Source organism: Salvelinus namaycush, chromosome 24, assembly GCF_016432855.1.
Source record: "Salvelinus namaycush isolate Seneca chromosome 24, SaNama_1.0, whole genome shotgun sequence".
In the NCBI taxonomy this organism is placed as follows: Eukaryota; Metazoa; Chordata; class Actinopteri; order Salmoniformes; family Salmonidae; genus Salvelinus; species Salvelinus namaycush.
In genome coordinates this window covers 27326808-27340495 of record NC_052330.1, presented here as the reverse complement: position 1 = coordinate 27340495, position 13688 = coordinate 27326808, and the positions used below count along the sequence as shown (strand labels likewise).

At 41.8% G+C, this 13688-nt stretch overlaps 1 protein-coding gene across 3 annotated transcripts in view; it reads right to left on the bottom strand.

The window, feature by feature from the left end:
* The window catches only part of LOC120019136 (serine/threonine-protein phosphatase 2A 56 kDa regulatory subunit gamma isoform-like), a 37636-nt gene extending 24769 nt beyond the window's left edge, over positions 1 to 12867 (bottom strand). The window contains exons 1-3 of one of the 3 annotated variants that reach the window (XM_038962411.1): positions 12768 to 12867; positions 12275 to 12322; positions 10628 to 10793 (exon numbers count right to left, since the gene is read on the bottom strand). In XM_038962411.1, coding sequence (XP_038818339.1) covers positions 10628 to 10793; positions 12275 to 12322; positions 12768 to 12794 — 241 coding nt within the window. In that variant the 5' untranslated portion in view covers positions 12795 to 12867. Of the gene's footprint in view, positions 1 to 9177; positions 9321 to 10627; positions 10794 to 12274; positions 12323 to 12767 lie in introns of those variants that run through there. The other 2 variants (XM_038962412.1, XM_038962414.1) reach the window with 2 other exon arrangements.
* Between the last annotated feature and the right edge of the window lie 821 nt (positions 12868 to 13688).

The window sequence follows — 13688 nt, the reverse complement described above, 5'->3', positions numbered from 1 at the left end:
CAGTGGAAGTATACCAAACTTTTCTTGATATACTCAGAGGACCATTATTAGCATGTTTTAACCACTCCTACATAAACGGTAGATTATCAGACAAGCAAAAATGTCTGATATCATTATTACTGAAACAGGATCCAAGTGGTATATAAACTCAGCAAAAAAATAAATACCCCTTTTTTAGGACCCTGTCTTTCAAAGATAATTCGTAAAAATCCAAATAACTTCACAGATCATTGTAAAGGGTTTAAACACTGTTTCCCATGCTTGTTCAATGGATCATAAACAATTAATCAACATGCACCTGTGGAACAGTCGTTAAGATACCGACAGCTTATAGACGGTAGGCATTAAGGTCACAGTTATGAAAACTTAGGACACTAAAGAGGCCTTTCTGACTCTGAAAAACACCAAAAGAAAGATGCCCAGGGTCCCGGCTCATCTACGTGAACGTGCCTAAGGCATGCTGCAAGGAGGCATGAGGACTGCAGATGTGGCCAGGGCAATAAATTGCAATGTCCGTACTGTGAGATGCCGAAGACAGTGCTACAGGACGGACAGCTGATCGTCCTCGCAGTGGCAGACCACATGTAACACCTGCGGGACAGGTGCAGGATGTCAACAACTGCCCGAGTTACACCAGGAACACACAATCCCTCCATCAGTGCTCAGACTGTCCACAATAGGCTGAGAGAGGTTGGACTGAGGGCTTGTAGGCCTGTTGTAAGGCAGGTCCTCACCAGACATCACTGGCAACAACGTCGCCTATGGGCACAAACCCACCGTCGCTGGACCAGACAAGCAAAAAGTGCTCTTCACAGACGAGTCGCGTTTTTGTCTCACCAGGGGTGATGGTCGGATTCGCGTTTATCGTCGAAGGAATGAGCGTTACACCGAGGCCTGTACTCTGGAGCGGGATCGATTTGGAGGTGGAGGGTCCGTCATGGTCTGGGGCGGTGTGTCACAGTATCATAGGACTAAGCTTGCTGTCATTGCAGGCAATCTCAACGCTGTGCGTTACAGAGAATACATCCTCCTCCCTCATGTGGTACCCTTCCTGCAGGCTCATCCTGACATGTCCCTCCAGCATGACAATGCCACCAGCCATACTGCTCATTCTGTGCATGATTTCCTGCAAGACAGGAATGTCAGTGTTCTGCCATGGCCAGCGAAGAGCCCGGATCTCAACCCCATTGAGCACGCCGGGACCTGTTGGATCGCAGGGTGAGGGCTAGGGCCATTCCCTCCAGAAATGTCCAGGAACTTGCAGGTGCCTTGGTGGAAGAGCAGGGTAACATGTCACAGCTAGAACTGGCATATCTGGTGCAGTCCATGAGGAGGAGATGCACTGCAGTACTTAATGCAGTTCGTGGCAACACCAGATACTGACTGTTACTTAAGATTTTGACCCCTTCTTTGTTATTCCATTTCTGTTAGTCACGTCTGTGGAACATGTTCAGTTTAGGTCTGTTGTTGAATCTTATGTTCATACAAATATTTATACATGTTGAGTTTGCTGAAAATAAATGCAGTTGACAGTGTGAGGTCGTTTCTTTTTTTGCTGAGTTTATATAAGATCCAGTCCATTTAAAAAAATTGGAGGCTTCTTACACTTCAGTGTTGCGATACAAAAATTCTAGCCAAATGCTTGGCGCATAAAATTAAAAAGGTTTTGTCAAGATATTATTCATCCTAATCAGACAGGTCTTTTACATTGACGATACATTGGAGATAATACAAGACAAGTACTGGAAACAATAGAATACTATGACATATCTGGGGAAAAAGGCCTGGTTTTCATAGCTGATTTTGAAAAGGCTTTTGATAAAGTACGACTGGAGTTTTTATATAAATGCCTAGTATATTTCAATTTGAGAATCTCTTATAAAATGGGTTTAAGTATAGTAACCCTATGTATAAAATAGTAAATAATGGCTACATCTCAGTAAGTTTTAAACTGTCAAGAGGAGAAAAACAAGGTTGTCCACAATCGGCATATCTATTTATTATTGCCATTGAAATGTTAGCTGTTAAAATTAGATCCAACAATAATATTAAGGGATTAGAAATCCGTGGCTTAAAAACAAAGGTTTCATTATACGCTGATGATTCATGTTTTCTATTAAAACCACAATTAGAATCCCTCCGCAGCCTCAGAGGATCAAGATACTTTTGCTAACCTCTCTGGATTAAAACCAAATTATGGTAAATGTACTACATTATGTATTGGATCACAAAAAAAGTTCAACTTTTACATTACTGTGTAGTTACCAATAAAATGGTCTGACGGGGATGTGGACATACTCAGTATACTTATCATGAAATAAAGAAATGATCTCACTCCAATACATTTTTATAGAAAGTTAACAATAGATCAAGATCTTGCCACCATGGAAAATAAAATACCTGTCTACTTGTGACGGGGAAGAAGTCACCCTGATTAACTCTTTAGTCATATCAGTTTACCTATTTGCTTATGGTTTTGCCTACACCTAGTGACCTGCTTTTTAAATTATATGAACAACAAATATTCAAATTTATTTGGAATGACAAGCCAGTCAAAATTAAAAGGGCCTATTAACATAACGAATATGAATTCGAAGGGAAGAAATTATTAAATACTAAAGCATTAGACCTCACAAAATGTATCAGTCATACAAAAGTTACTCAAATCCGAAATGGTTCTCTAGTAAATTACTAAGAATGTCTCAACCCATGTGCAAGAAAGGACGTTTTCCCCTTTATTCAGATTACACTTTCGGTTATTTGAAAACGATATCTCCAAAATATGTTTTTTTAATTTTAATTTTAAATGTTTAACATGCCTTAGAAAGTTGGTTGCAATTTCAGTTTAATCCACCTGACAGAACAAATAATACAACATATATTGTAGTTAAACTCAAATATACAAGTTTATTGATAAAATTATTTTTAAAAGGTGTCATTTTTGTAAATGTTATCATAAATAGGACTGGAGTTGTCAAATGCAGCTAACACAGACCTAAGGAAATGTCTGCTCTACCTAAAATTACAACCAACTAATTGCAGCATTACCTAAAAATAGAAGAGGCAAGTAAATTAACTTCTTATGGCTGCAGGGGCAGTATTGAGTAGCTTGGATGAAAGGTGCCCAGAGGTGCCCATAGTAAACTGCCTGCTCCTCAGTCCCAGTTGCTAATATATACATATTATTATTAGTATTGGATAGAAAACACTCTGAAGTTTCTAAAACTGTTTGAATGATGTCTGAGTATAACAGAACTCATATGGCAGGCAAAAACCTGAGAAAAAATCCAAACAGGAAGTGGGAATTCTGAGGTTGGTCGATTTTCAACCAAGACCCTATTGAATACACAGTGGGATATGGATGAGTTTCCACTTCCTACGGCTTCCACTAGATGTCAACAGTCTGTAGAACCTTGTCTGATGCCTCTACTGTGAAGTGGGGCCGACGGAGACAGGAATTAATCAGGTCTCCAATGACCTGACCATGCTCTGAACATGCACGTTCACATGAGAGGGAGCTCTGTTCCATCGCACTTCTGAAGACAATGTAATTCTCCGGTTGGAACATTATTCAAGATTGATGTTAAAAACATTCTAAAGATTGATTCAATACATCGTTTGACATGTTTCTGACTGTTACGGAACTTTTTGACATTTCGTCTGCTTTTAGTGAACACGCTTCCTGACTTTGGATTTGTTTACCAAACACGCTAACAAAAATAGCTATTTGGACATAAATGATGGACATTACCGAACAAAACAAACATTTCTTGTGGGAGTCCTGGGAGTGCATTCCGACGAAGATCAGCAAAGGTAAGTGAAGATGTATAATACTTTGAGTTTTGTTGACTGCACAATTTGGCGGGTAACTGTATGGCTTCCTTTTGTGGCTGAACGCTGTTCTCAGATTATTGAATACTGTGCTTTTGCCGTAAAGCTTTTTGAAATCTGACAGCGGTTGCATAAAGAACAAGTGTATCTTTAATTCTATGTAAAACATGTATCTTTCATCAAAGTGTATGATGAGTATTTATGTTATTTGACGTGGCTCTCTGCAATTTCTCCGGATATTTTGGAGGCATTTCTGAACATGGCGCCAATGTAAACTGAGGTTTTTTAGATATAAATATGAACTTTATCGAACAAAACATATATGTATTGTGTAACATGAAGTCCTATGAGTGTCATCTGATGAAGATCAAAGGTTAGTGATTCATTCTCTCTATTTCTGCTTTTTGTGACTCCTCTCTTTGGCTGGAGAAATGGCTGTGTTTTTGCGGTGACCTAACATAAACGTTTAAGGTGCTTCGCTGTAAAGCCTATTTGAAATCAGACACTGTGGTGGGATTAACAAGAAGTGTATCTTTAAAATGGTGTGAAATACTTGTATGCTTGAGGAATTTTAATTATGAGATTTCTGTTTGAATTTGGCGCCCTGCACTTTCACTGGCTGTTGTCATATCGATCCCATTAACTGGATTGCAGCCATAAGAAGTTTAAAGATCAAAAACGGTTGAAGAAAATTAAAGGACCAAAAATTTGACAGTGGTGCCATATAAATTGCAAAATAGTTGGGCAGAGATTTGATGTACCGATTCCATGGCACATGGTTTATGAATTGACAAGCAAAACGACATCGGATTCAAAACTTCAAAAAGTTTCTATTTAAATTATACAAAATTCTTGTAACCAATAGAATGTTATATATATTATGGGGGATAAAATCTTCCCAGCTCTGCAGATTTTGCTGCGAGGAGGCAGAGTCATTAGATCATTATTTCAGCAAAAATGTTTCTTTAATTTACAATCTGTAGAAGCTATGAGAATAGAAAGGTTCAGTACTTTTGTGAAGCATCACAGCACAGTTGAAAAATATATGGCAAATAGAAACCCAAAATGGATGGTGTTAAGAGATAGATGGGAAATGTTGAATGGAGTTGAAAGGTGGGACTAACAACAAGATAATCAATGTAAAACATTCAGGGTCTGTAAAATGTATAGGTTTAGAAATGTTGTGAAATAGCACAATTACAAATAGAAATCAAACTGGATAGACATCAGAAATAGAGGAAGGTCTAAAAACAAACAAAATAACTATTGTAAAATAGATTGTGTCTGTATAAACTGAAAGTAGAAGATGTGTTTACTCCAATTGGGGGAGGGGTATAATAAAAAGTATATATTTAAAAAATGTATAGATATATTTACCCCCAAAAATATGGGGGTTTGGAAATGATGAAGACAATTACATTGATGGAAGCAACAATCTACAATATTAAAGCTGATCCACCCCCTAAAATAAATAAAACATACAATAGAAAAAAAACAATAGTGAGACTATATACAGGGGGGTACCGGTACAGAGTCAATGTGCAGGGGCACAGGTTAGTTGAGGTAATATGTACATGTAGGTAGAGTTTTTAAAGTGACTATGCATAGATGACAACAGAGAGTAGCAGCAGTGTAAAATAGGGTGGGGAGACAATGCAAATAGTCTGGGTAGCCATTTGATTTGCTGTTCAAGAGTCTTAGGGCTTGGGGGTAGAAGCTGTTTTGAAGCCTCTTGAACCTAGACTTGGCGCTCCAGTACTGCTTGTCGTGCGGTAGTAAAGAGAACAGTCTATGACTGGGGTGGCTGGGGTCTTTGACAATTTTTAGGGCCTTCCTCTGACACCGCCTGGTGTAAAAGTCCTGGATGGCAGGATGTACGTATGTACTGGGCGTATGTACTGGGCCATACGCACTACCCTCTGTAGTGCCTTGCGGTCGCAGGCCAAGCAGTTGCCATACCAGGCAGTGATGCAACCAGTCAGGATGCTCTCGATGGCGCAGCTGTAGAACCTTTTGAGGATCTGAGGACCCATGCCAAATCTTTTCAGTCTCCTGAGGTTGGAATAGGTTTTGTCGTGCCCTCTTCACGACTGTCTTGGTGTGCTTGGATCATGTTAGTTTATTGGTGATGCCAAGGAACTTGAAGCTCTCAACCTGCTTCATTACAGCTCCGTCGATGAGAATGGGGGCGTGCTCGGTCCTCTTTTTCCTGTATTCCTCTATCATCTCCTTTGTATTTACTGTTGTGTCTATAGCGTCTGTGCATTTAACCAGCTACCATCCCATAACTTACATTGCATATGAAGTGTGAATGGCTCATGACATTTAACCGATATATGGAGAAAATTCCAAATTCCAAACTCCGGTCCCCACGTGGGGGTTTGTGTTCTCGGATTGGGGAAAGGGGGAGACCTAGTCAGTTGTACAACAATGCATTCAACTGAAATGTGTCTTCCTCATTTAACCCAACCCCTCTGAATCAGAGAGGTGCAGGGGGCTGCCATAATCAACATCCACGTCTTCGGCGCTCGAGGAACACTGGGTTAACTGCCTTGCTCAGGGGCAAAACGACAGATTTTTTACCGTGTCAGCTCAGGTATTCGATCCAGCAACATTTCGGTTACTGACCCAACGCTCGAACCACTAGGCTATCTGCCACCCATTGGTTCAAAGTCAAGTTGTTGGCCGAGTCCACAAGGAGAAATGGCAGGTTCGTCGCTACCGGCTCAGCACGCAGCAAGTACTGCTTTCTGTCTAGCAAGAGAAGGAACAGCCTCCCACTGTGATACATAACTATCGGCAGTGAGATTCTTGGCGTGTTTCATGCTTTCCCCCCCTACTGTGGTTTCTGACCTAAATCAAATAGGTGAAGTGAGTCATAGTGCAACTTGTGAACTCAACTGCGTTTTCAGAAAATGTTCCAACTGACAGCGGGATTCCTTAGCTTTGTTTGTAGCAGGTCGAACTGAAGATGACCAGTCAGGTTAGCTGCTGCGTGTTTTCGATCTGGATGTTCTGTGTCCAGGGTCACTATAGGAAGGTAAGAGTAAGTATTGATGTTGCTATAGATACAGACTGAACCAACGGTCTTTACAGTAGAGGTGAGGGAGGCTGCGTGTCTATTGGCAAAGTAGCACATGGGGAGAGAGCTAATGTCACTGTGCGCCACACTGAATACTCTGTGAGAAAGTTAAAGGAAGAAGCCTCTCTCTTGTAAGTTAACTAGTACCATTGGCAGTATTCAAGAGGAGAATAGTTGGTAAATGTATTGTTACCAGTAGAATTATTTACAATTAGAAAATACTAATAACAGGTCATTCAGTTTAGTTATATAAAAGGAATTCCTGGTTTGTGTGTGTGGTGGCGCTGATATTTGGCAGTTTACGGTACGTGGACTAAAGATTGCAGGCCTGCATAAGACTAGAGCAAAGCAACTGGTGAAGTAATGCTCTGTTATAGCTGTTATGGGCAGCCTAGCTGTGTGGAGAAGGGAAGCTTTTTGTAACCAAGACCTTTGAAATGTTTGAATCATTAATGTAATATGATTTCTGGATTCAAGTATTTAAAGTGTGTGTGTGTGTGTGGTGTGTAGGGATGGGCATAAACTACAAAATACCCTAAAGACCAATGTATCAATTAATTAAAATACATGTACTTTAAAATATATTTGGAAGTAGCTGAGTTAAAAGAAACAACATTGTCAGTAACCGTTAAAGAAACTTCTATGACAGTGATATGTTCTTTATCCATCTTAGTTGAATGCACTCTCACTCTGGATAAGAGCATCTTTTAAATGACCAAAATGTAAATATGTGAAAATGAACAACTGCAAAGCACACTGGGTATTGCCATTGACCTCGTTTCAGGGCGGAGATCAGAGTAAGTCAACATGTTATGCAATTGTTCCTTTTTACATTACATATAGTTAATTTATCAGATGCTCATATCACACCATAGTGCCATCAGACTTGATACCAATGTAGGGTGAAAGGGGGCCACAAAATGTTGAACTGCTATAAAGAAATGGTATAGTGAAGTATTTTGAAAATACAAATTACAGCTTTCAAAAGTATCTGTTACAAAATACACTGGAGTGTAGTTCAACACATCATAGAAAATCCTCCGAAATCATAAAAATACATGCAGCAGAAACACCGCCCAGCTCTGTGTGTCGTCTTGTTCTTCTATCCTCGTGGGGACCTGAAATACCCACAAGTCCCCACAAGGATAGTAAAACAAGAAATTCTCCCTTGTTAGGACATTTCCCATGTCCACACAAGGACAAAGGCTATTTTAAGCTTAGGGGTTAGGGTGTGGCGTTAGAAGTTAACGTTAGATAAAACAGGATTTTGAATGGAAATACATTTTAGGTCCCCACAAGAATAAAAAAAAACAAGTGTGTGTGTGTGAGATAAAGAGCTGTTTCTGGCCTGCTTAGTCATGGGGCATTCTCCTGTCTGAAGAGCTGTTGTTCTTCTGATACAGACTGCACGCACTCACTCATTGGTTATCCTCCAAACTCTCATTTGGCACAGGCCACCGGGCTCCAGCCATTTAAATAAACTCTCCCGCTAGCCTCTACAGTTGTGCAGAACAACTGGACTGAACTTGTGAAGCGTCGGGCTACTCTGGCTATAACAACAAGGTCTGTTTTGGAGCCATTTCAAAGATGTGTCAATATAAGTAATTGAAGACTTCTTTTATGAGTCTGCTGACACTTCAACACCACTTTCTATTGACCTCAAGCTACTACTGAAGCCATATGTCATCCAGCCAATGACTTGAGTTCACAGTCACACAGAGTGAAGTTCCTCCGCTCTGAAACAACAGTTCCTCCAGACAACAGTTCCCAACAGAGAGCGAGAGAAACTGTATCCCTCCCAAGAGAGCTCCTCTGTCACGGGATCTCAAACAAAAACACCAGCTGCTGTTCGTTTCTTTCTTCACCACCTTTTGGCAAACCCTTGCAGGGTGGGAGAGTTGAGAGCCAAGTGGGGGGTTAACTAAAAACAGACACTCGTCTGAAACACTGTGGTGTTTGTTTTTCCCCCAAAGTAGCAAGTTGGTCATGCTTATCAAACTGTGGAAAAGGTAAACATTATCCGGGAACAGCTTTTTTTAGGCATTACCACCACGTGAACAGGATGCAGACTGCATATTCCACTCAGCAATAATGTGAGGTGGTATCAGGCTGCATCTTCCCCTGCCTGGTCAGTCTTCTGTCAAAAAGAGGCACCTACTAAAGCTCTGTGGAACACAAAATAAACAACCCCTAAAGTTCATTGTAGCTCTCGGAAATCAGCTCTTCAGCTACACAGAACTAACTCTCCAAAAGCAGCACTCTACCTCTTCATGTGGCCCAGGTGTCCAGAGCCAGCCCGTTGGTAAAGCTCTGTGTAGCGGTCTAGTCTGCAGTAGTTCAGCCATTCAAAAAGCAGCAGCACTAAAGCTCGGTGTAGCCTGACTGCTGCCGACAAAGAGTTTATCTCCATCCAGAGGAGAATGTGTGGAATGAAAGCAGGCCTTGCTAGGTGCCTGACTGCCTATTAGGACAGGACCACTGATAACACCCACAAGGTCATGGTCCATCGGACAATATTAGCAGAACAACCTTATCAAAGGCCCTCGTTGGGCCCATGATGTGACCAACTGTTATCACGACTCGGAGCTTATCGAACTCGTAAAGAACACAGTAACGCAAGAGAAAGGAAACAAAAGTATTACATGATCAGAGATAAGCGTCTGCCTGAATGTAAGCGGTCTGACAGAAGACACAGGGACGAGTGAGAGGTGTACAGGACATACTATCACTGCTGAAGCAGTTGGCTTGCGTGGTTACTCTAGACAGAGTTGGATGTAGACAGAAACTAAAGCAGCTCTCCACTTTGCCCCAAACACCAAATGTTCCATGTTATTTCAGACCCTGCATCTAGGCCTAAGTAATGCACGGGTCCTGTCCTTTTCACATGGTGTAGCATAGCTTATGTACTTATGAAATCTGCTGGATGTGAATACTGCGCACATTCCACATCTATAATAGTTTGCCATGGACAGCCAACTGCATGCCAGTCACTCACAGTAGTAACATTATAACACTGCATAGGATTTGCATGCGCCAGTGCTGATATTGTCTATGAGAAATGCAGGGGAGGGTAGGTGGGTTGTAATGTAGCTCCCTGCCAACCACACGCTTATCTGGCAACCGGCAGCATCCTGAAACAAGGACCTGGCAGCATCAAAGCCTTATCTCTGGATTACCCCCTAAATATAGACACTTGTGTTAAATCCAGCGCAAAGTCAGAGCCCTTTACGTCCACTGTTTGTTTCCACGTCTTGAGCAACGCTGTCGGAGGTACATTTTATAGCATGGCAGAGCAGTGGGGAGGTACAGAGACTTGCACAGAGAGCGAGAGAGAGTGATGGTGATGTTGCTGTGATTTACATCAGATAAGAATGCAAGAGAGCTTTTGGAGATGGCAGGCAGCTATGCTAAAGCTTACCAGGGCTAAACCTAGAGGATAAGCCAGGGCTGGGGGTAATGGGACAGGGGCCAGCACATACATCAGTTGGGAGGGCTGAGAAACCAAACCTTACCAAGCCAATACAGGATACAGACCATCGCCTACATAGCTAGATTTACTTTCACTTATGGAGTGAACGGAGACAAAATATATGTCTTTGAATAGGCTGAGTTAGGACTAGCCTAGACTAGGAGTGGTTTACTGTGCAGTCATACCTTTGAAAGCATGAGACAAGAGAGAGGGCTAGGAATAGGCTAGATTAGGTCCAATCGTACCTTTGAAGGCAGGCAGCTTCTGCAGCTCTCTGTTGTTGCTGAGGCTGAAGCGGGACGAGCTCTGCCTCTTGTCCTTCTTGACCGGCGTCTGGGAACCCGGCTGCTTGCCCTTCAGCAGCTGAGTGGCGGGAGGGACGCTGTTACTGCCTTTCCTATTGGAACCCTGCTGTGTGGAGGGGGGGGGGGGGCATGGATCAGAGCATGCACCCAGGTTTGTTCATTAGACACCAAACAAAAAACAATGAAACGGAGGGACTATTCATTTTGTATCTAATTTCAAAAGGTTTCCCCCTACTGAACACAACCCAGTGTAGAGTCGTCCCGGCCCCCCCTAGGTTAGATATGAAAACTGGTAAATGTGGGCAGTTTCTCATAGTCTTGTCCCACCTGCCTGCTGGGACCCATTAATCACCACACATACACCTGACAGGGCTGTCTCTCCGCTATGGAGTTACATCAGAAGGGGGATTTGTCAAATTCACTGAACTCAACTAAATGTTGCCTTTCACACTACAAGACAGGGGTTTAGGGTTTTAGGCCTTCTTAGTGAGCCGCCGGCCTGCCGACTGTCTAGTAGTGGGAGGAATAAAGCTGCTGGAACCCATGACGGGCCTGGATTACTGACCCATGACACAACAGAAGGTCTTCTCTCCCGCTGATTAATTTACCCAATGTGTTAGCTTCATAACTTTATACCTTCATAGCGGTGTCAGCTTTATATACTGTATTAGCTTCATACTGCAGCTGGTCAGGCCCTTGGGTAAGAAAGTGGTGTGGTTCACACATCCAAAAAAACACAGGAGACAGGAAATAAGTCTAGCTACATGTAACCAAAGAGGCAGACATTTATTCTGTTTGTTTCTGAACAGACATATCAACAAACTTCTCTGCTTGCATCTAACGCCCTGTTTAACCCAGCTCAAACAATGAGAAGGTCGTGCTAGCTTAGGCCATTGGCGCTTAAACAAAGGGTATTACTAAGCCTGAACCAGCCTGTATAATATGACTCCCATGGTTTCATTGTCATCATCCCACTGACGTCAAAAGCTTAGAACCCCAGTGGCCACAAGCATCCCAGAGGAGAGCGGAACCTGGCTGTATGCAGAGAGGGGTTGGATTGGGTTGTGGGAGTAATACAGCGATTTCAATTTGACACATTAGCAGTTCGGCTGCATGGCTGATGACACACAGTACAGATAGATAACCCCGGATTACACCCCCAGAGAGCGAGAGGAGGGCAAACCGTTTCTATGAGGGCTTAATCCCTGACTGGTGTATGTTCCTGTGGATTCATGGCCATATCTACATCTTCAGTACATCTGATTTTAACTGACATAACTAGCCATCTTAGGGTGGTCTCAGATCACAATGGTAGTAGCTAATGTTATGCAAGCATTATTTATATTCTGACAAAGTAAAGGGATAGTGACTACCATGTTTTTGAAACGGACAACTAGTCTCTCTACATGTGAATCAGGTTCATATCCGCTGCTTGGGTAGAACAAAATGGCATTGAAATGTTTGCATTCAAAACCATATATATATATATATATATATATAGTTTTTGGTGCTGTAGTAGCTAACGTCAAGTGTTTATCTTGCACATTCATAGACGGGTTCTCAAGAGCTAGCGAGGTGTTTAGTTACCTCATGGTCGTTTTCCTGACCTCCGGTTTTGACAACTTTTCCCGACTCCTGTAAAGAAAACATATTTTAGACATGCCTTATTCAAAAGTCAGCTAAGTAATGTGTAGGGACAGGGGGCAAGTTGACTAATGTCAAACGCTAACGTTAGCACTTCATGTTTACCTTCCCAAGCAAAGCTAATGTTTTTGACAGTTTTGTTGAAGTTGAACAAGTTATTTAGTAACTTTAAGAAGTTAACTTTAATTGTAGCAAACGTTAACTATGCGTTTATGTCCCTCAAATCGTACTGTACTTTTTGTTACAAATAATCTGACTGGCTACACGCAACTACCCAGCTAACGGTAGCTATCCAAGTTAGCATAGCTAGCTAACATTAGCTAGTCATAATGGGACATTGCAAATGTCGAGTTGACGGCCGCCTGTTCGTAGTTCAAACGAGTTGTTGTACATCACTACTCGTATGGGCGGTTTTGCAAGCCAACTCCCAACTTACCTTCTCTTTTTTCGCTTTATTCGGCATTGCAAAAATTTAGCCGCCCTCGTTCCCTCTCTGACGCTCTCCAGAAGCTAAAGCCTAACGACGTTTAGCAGTTCTTCTTCTTTGGTATCATGGCGTTCGCATATTTTGTTTGTGCATGCCGCCACCTACTGTGCGGTAGTGTGTGGTCGATCACGTTATATTTTGTGATACAAAAATAAAAAGGAAAACATTTCACCACCAATTAACCCTACACCTATGTAACCTACCACTATTTAATAAAAATCACCCCCACAATCCACTACTTCGCCCCTTACTGATCCTATACCAGGCTGACCGCCTGGGAGGGCGAGACTCTTTCGTTCAAAACCTTATAAGTCTTCTGCAGTAAAACCTCTACACCCAGTGGCGATTTTAGCATGTAAATCTTGGTGGGACAAAAAAATGTAATAATGTTTTATGCATGCCAGCAAAGCCACTACACAACACTAAACAATACATGCATTGCACTATAACGGTGACAAACTTTGCCCACAAACTGTTAGGGACTACATATAGCTGTCCCAACAGCAGAGCTTTCTTTTAAGCCCCATGGAGTAAATCCTTGCTATCAGAGGAGCCTTGCCTGGCAGCCAAACTGTTCAGCCTCATTTACTGCCTTTTAAAATAACATAGCTGATATGGCTGACTAGCTTAAACAAATGTGGTTTCTACTGACAATTGAGATGTACAAACTATGGCATAAGGGAACTATGAGCGGATAAGAGGCAATTCGTAATTTCAATTAAGACAATAATGAGCAAGCTAAAACAGACATAGTTGATATAACTTCTTCATCTATGAGGTTTAACAGCTAGACTGGAGTACAACTCCCTTATACTTTACTTGAAAAAGAAAAATGTACTAAATAAATACCCTACCATCTAACACTATAAT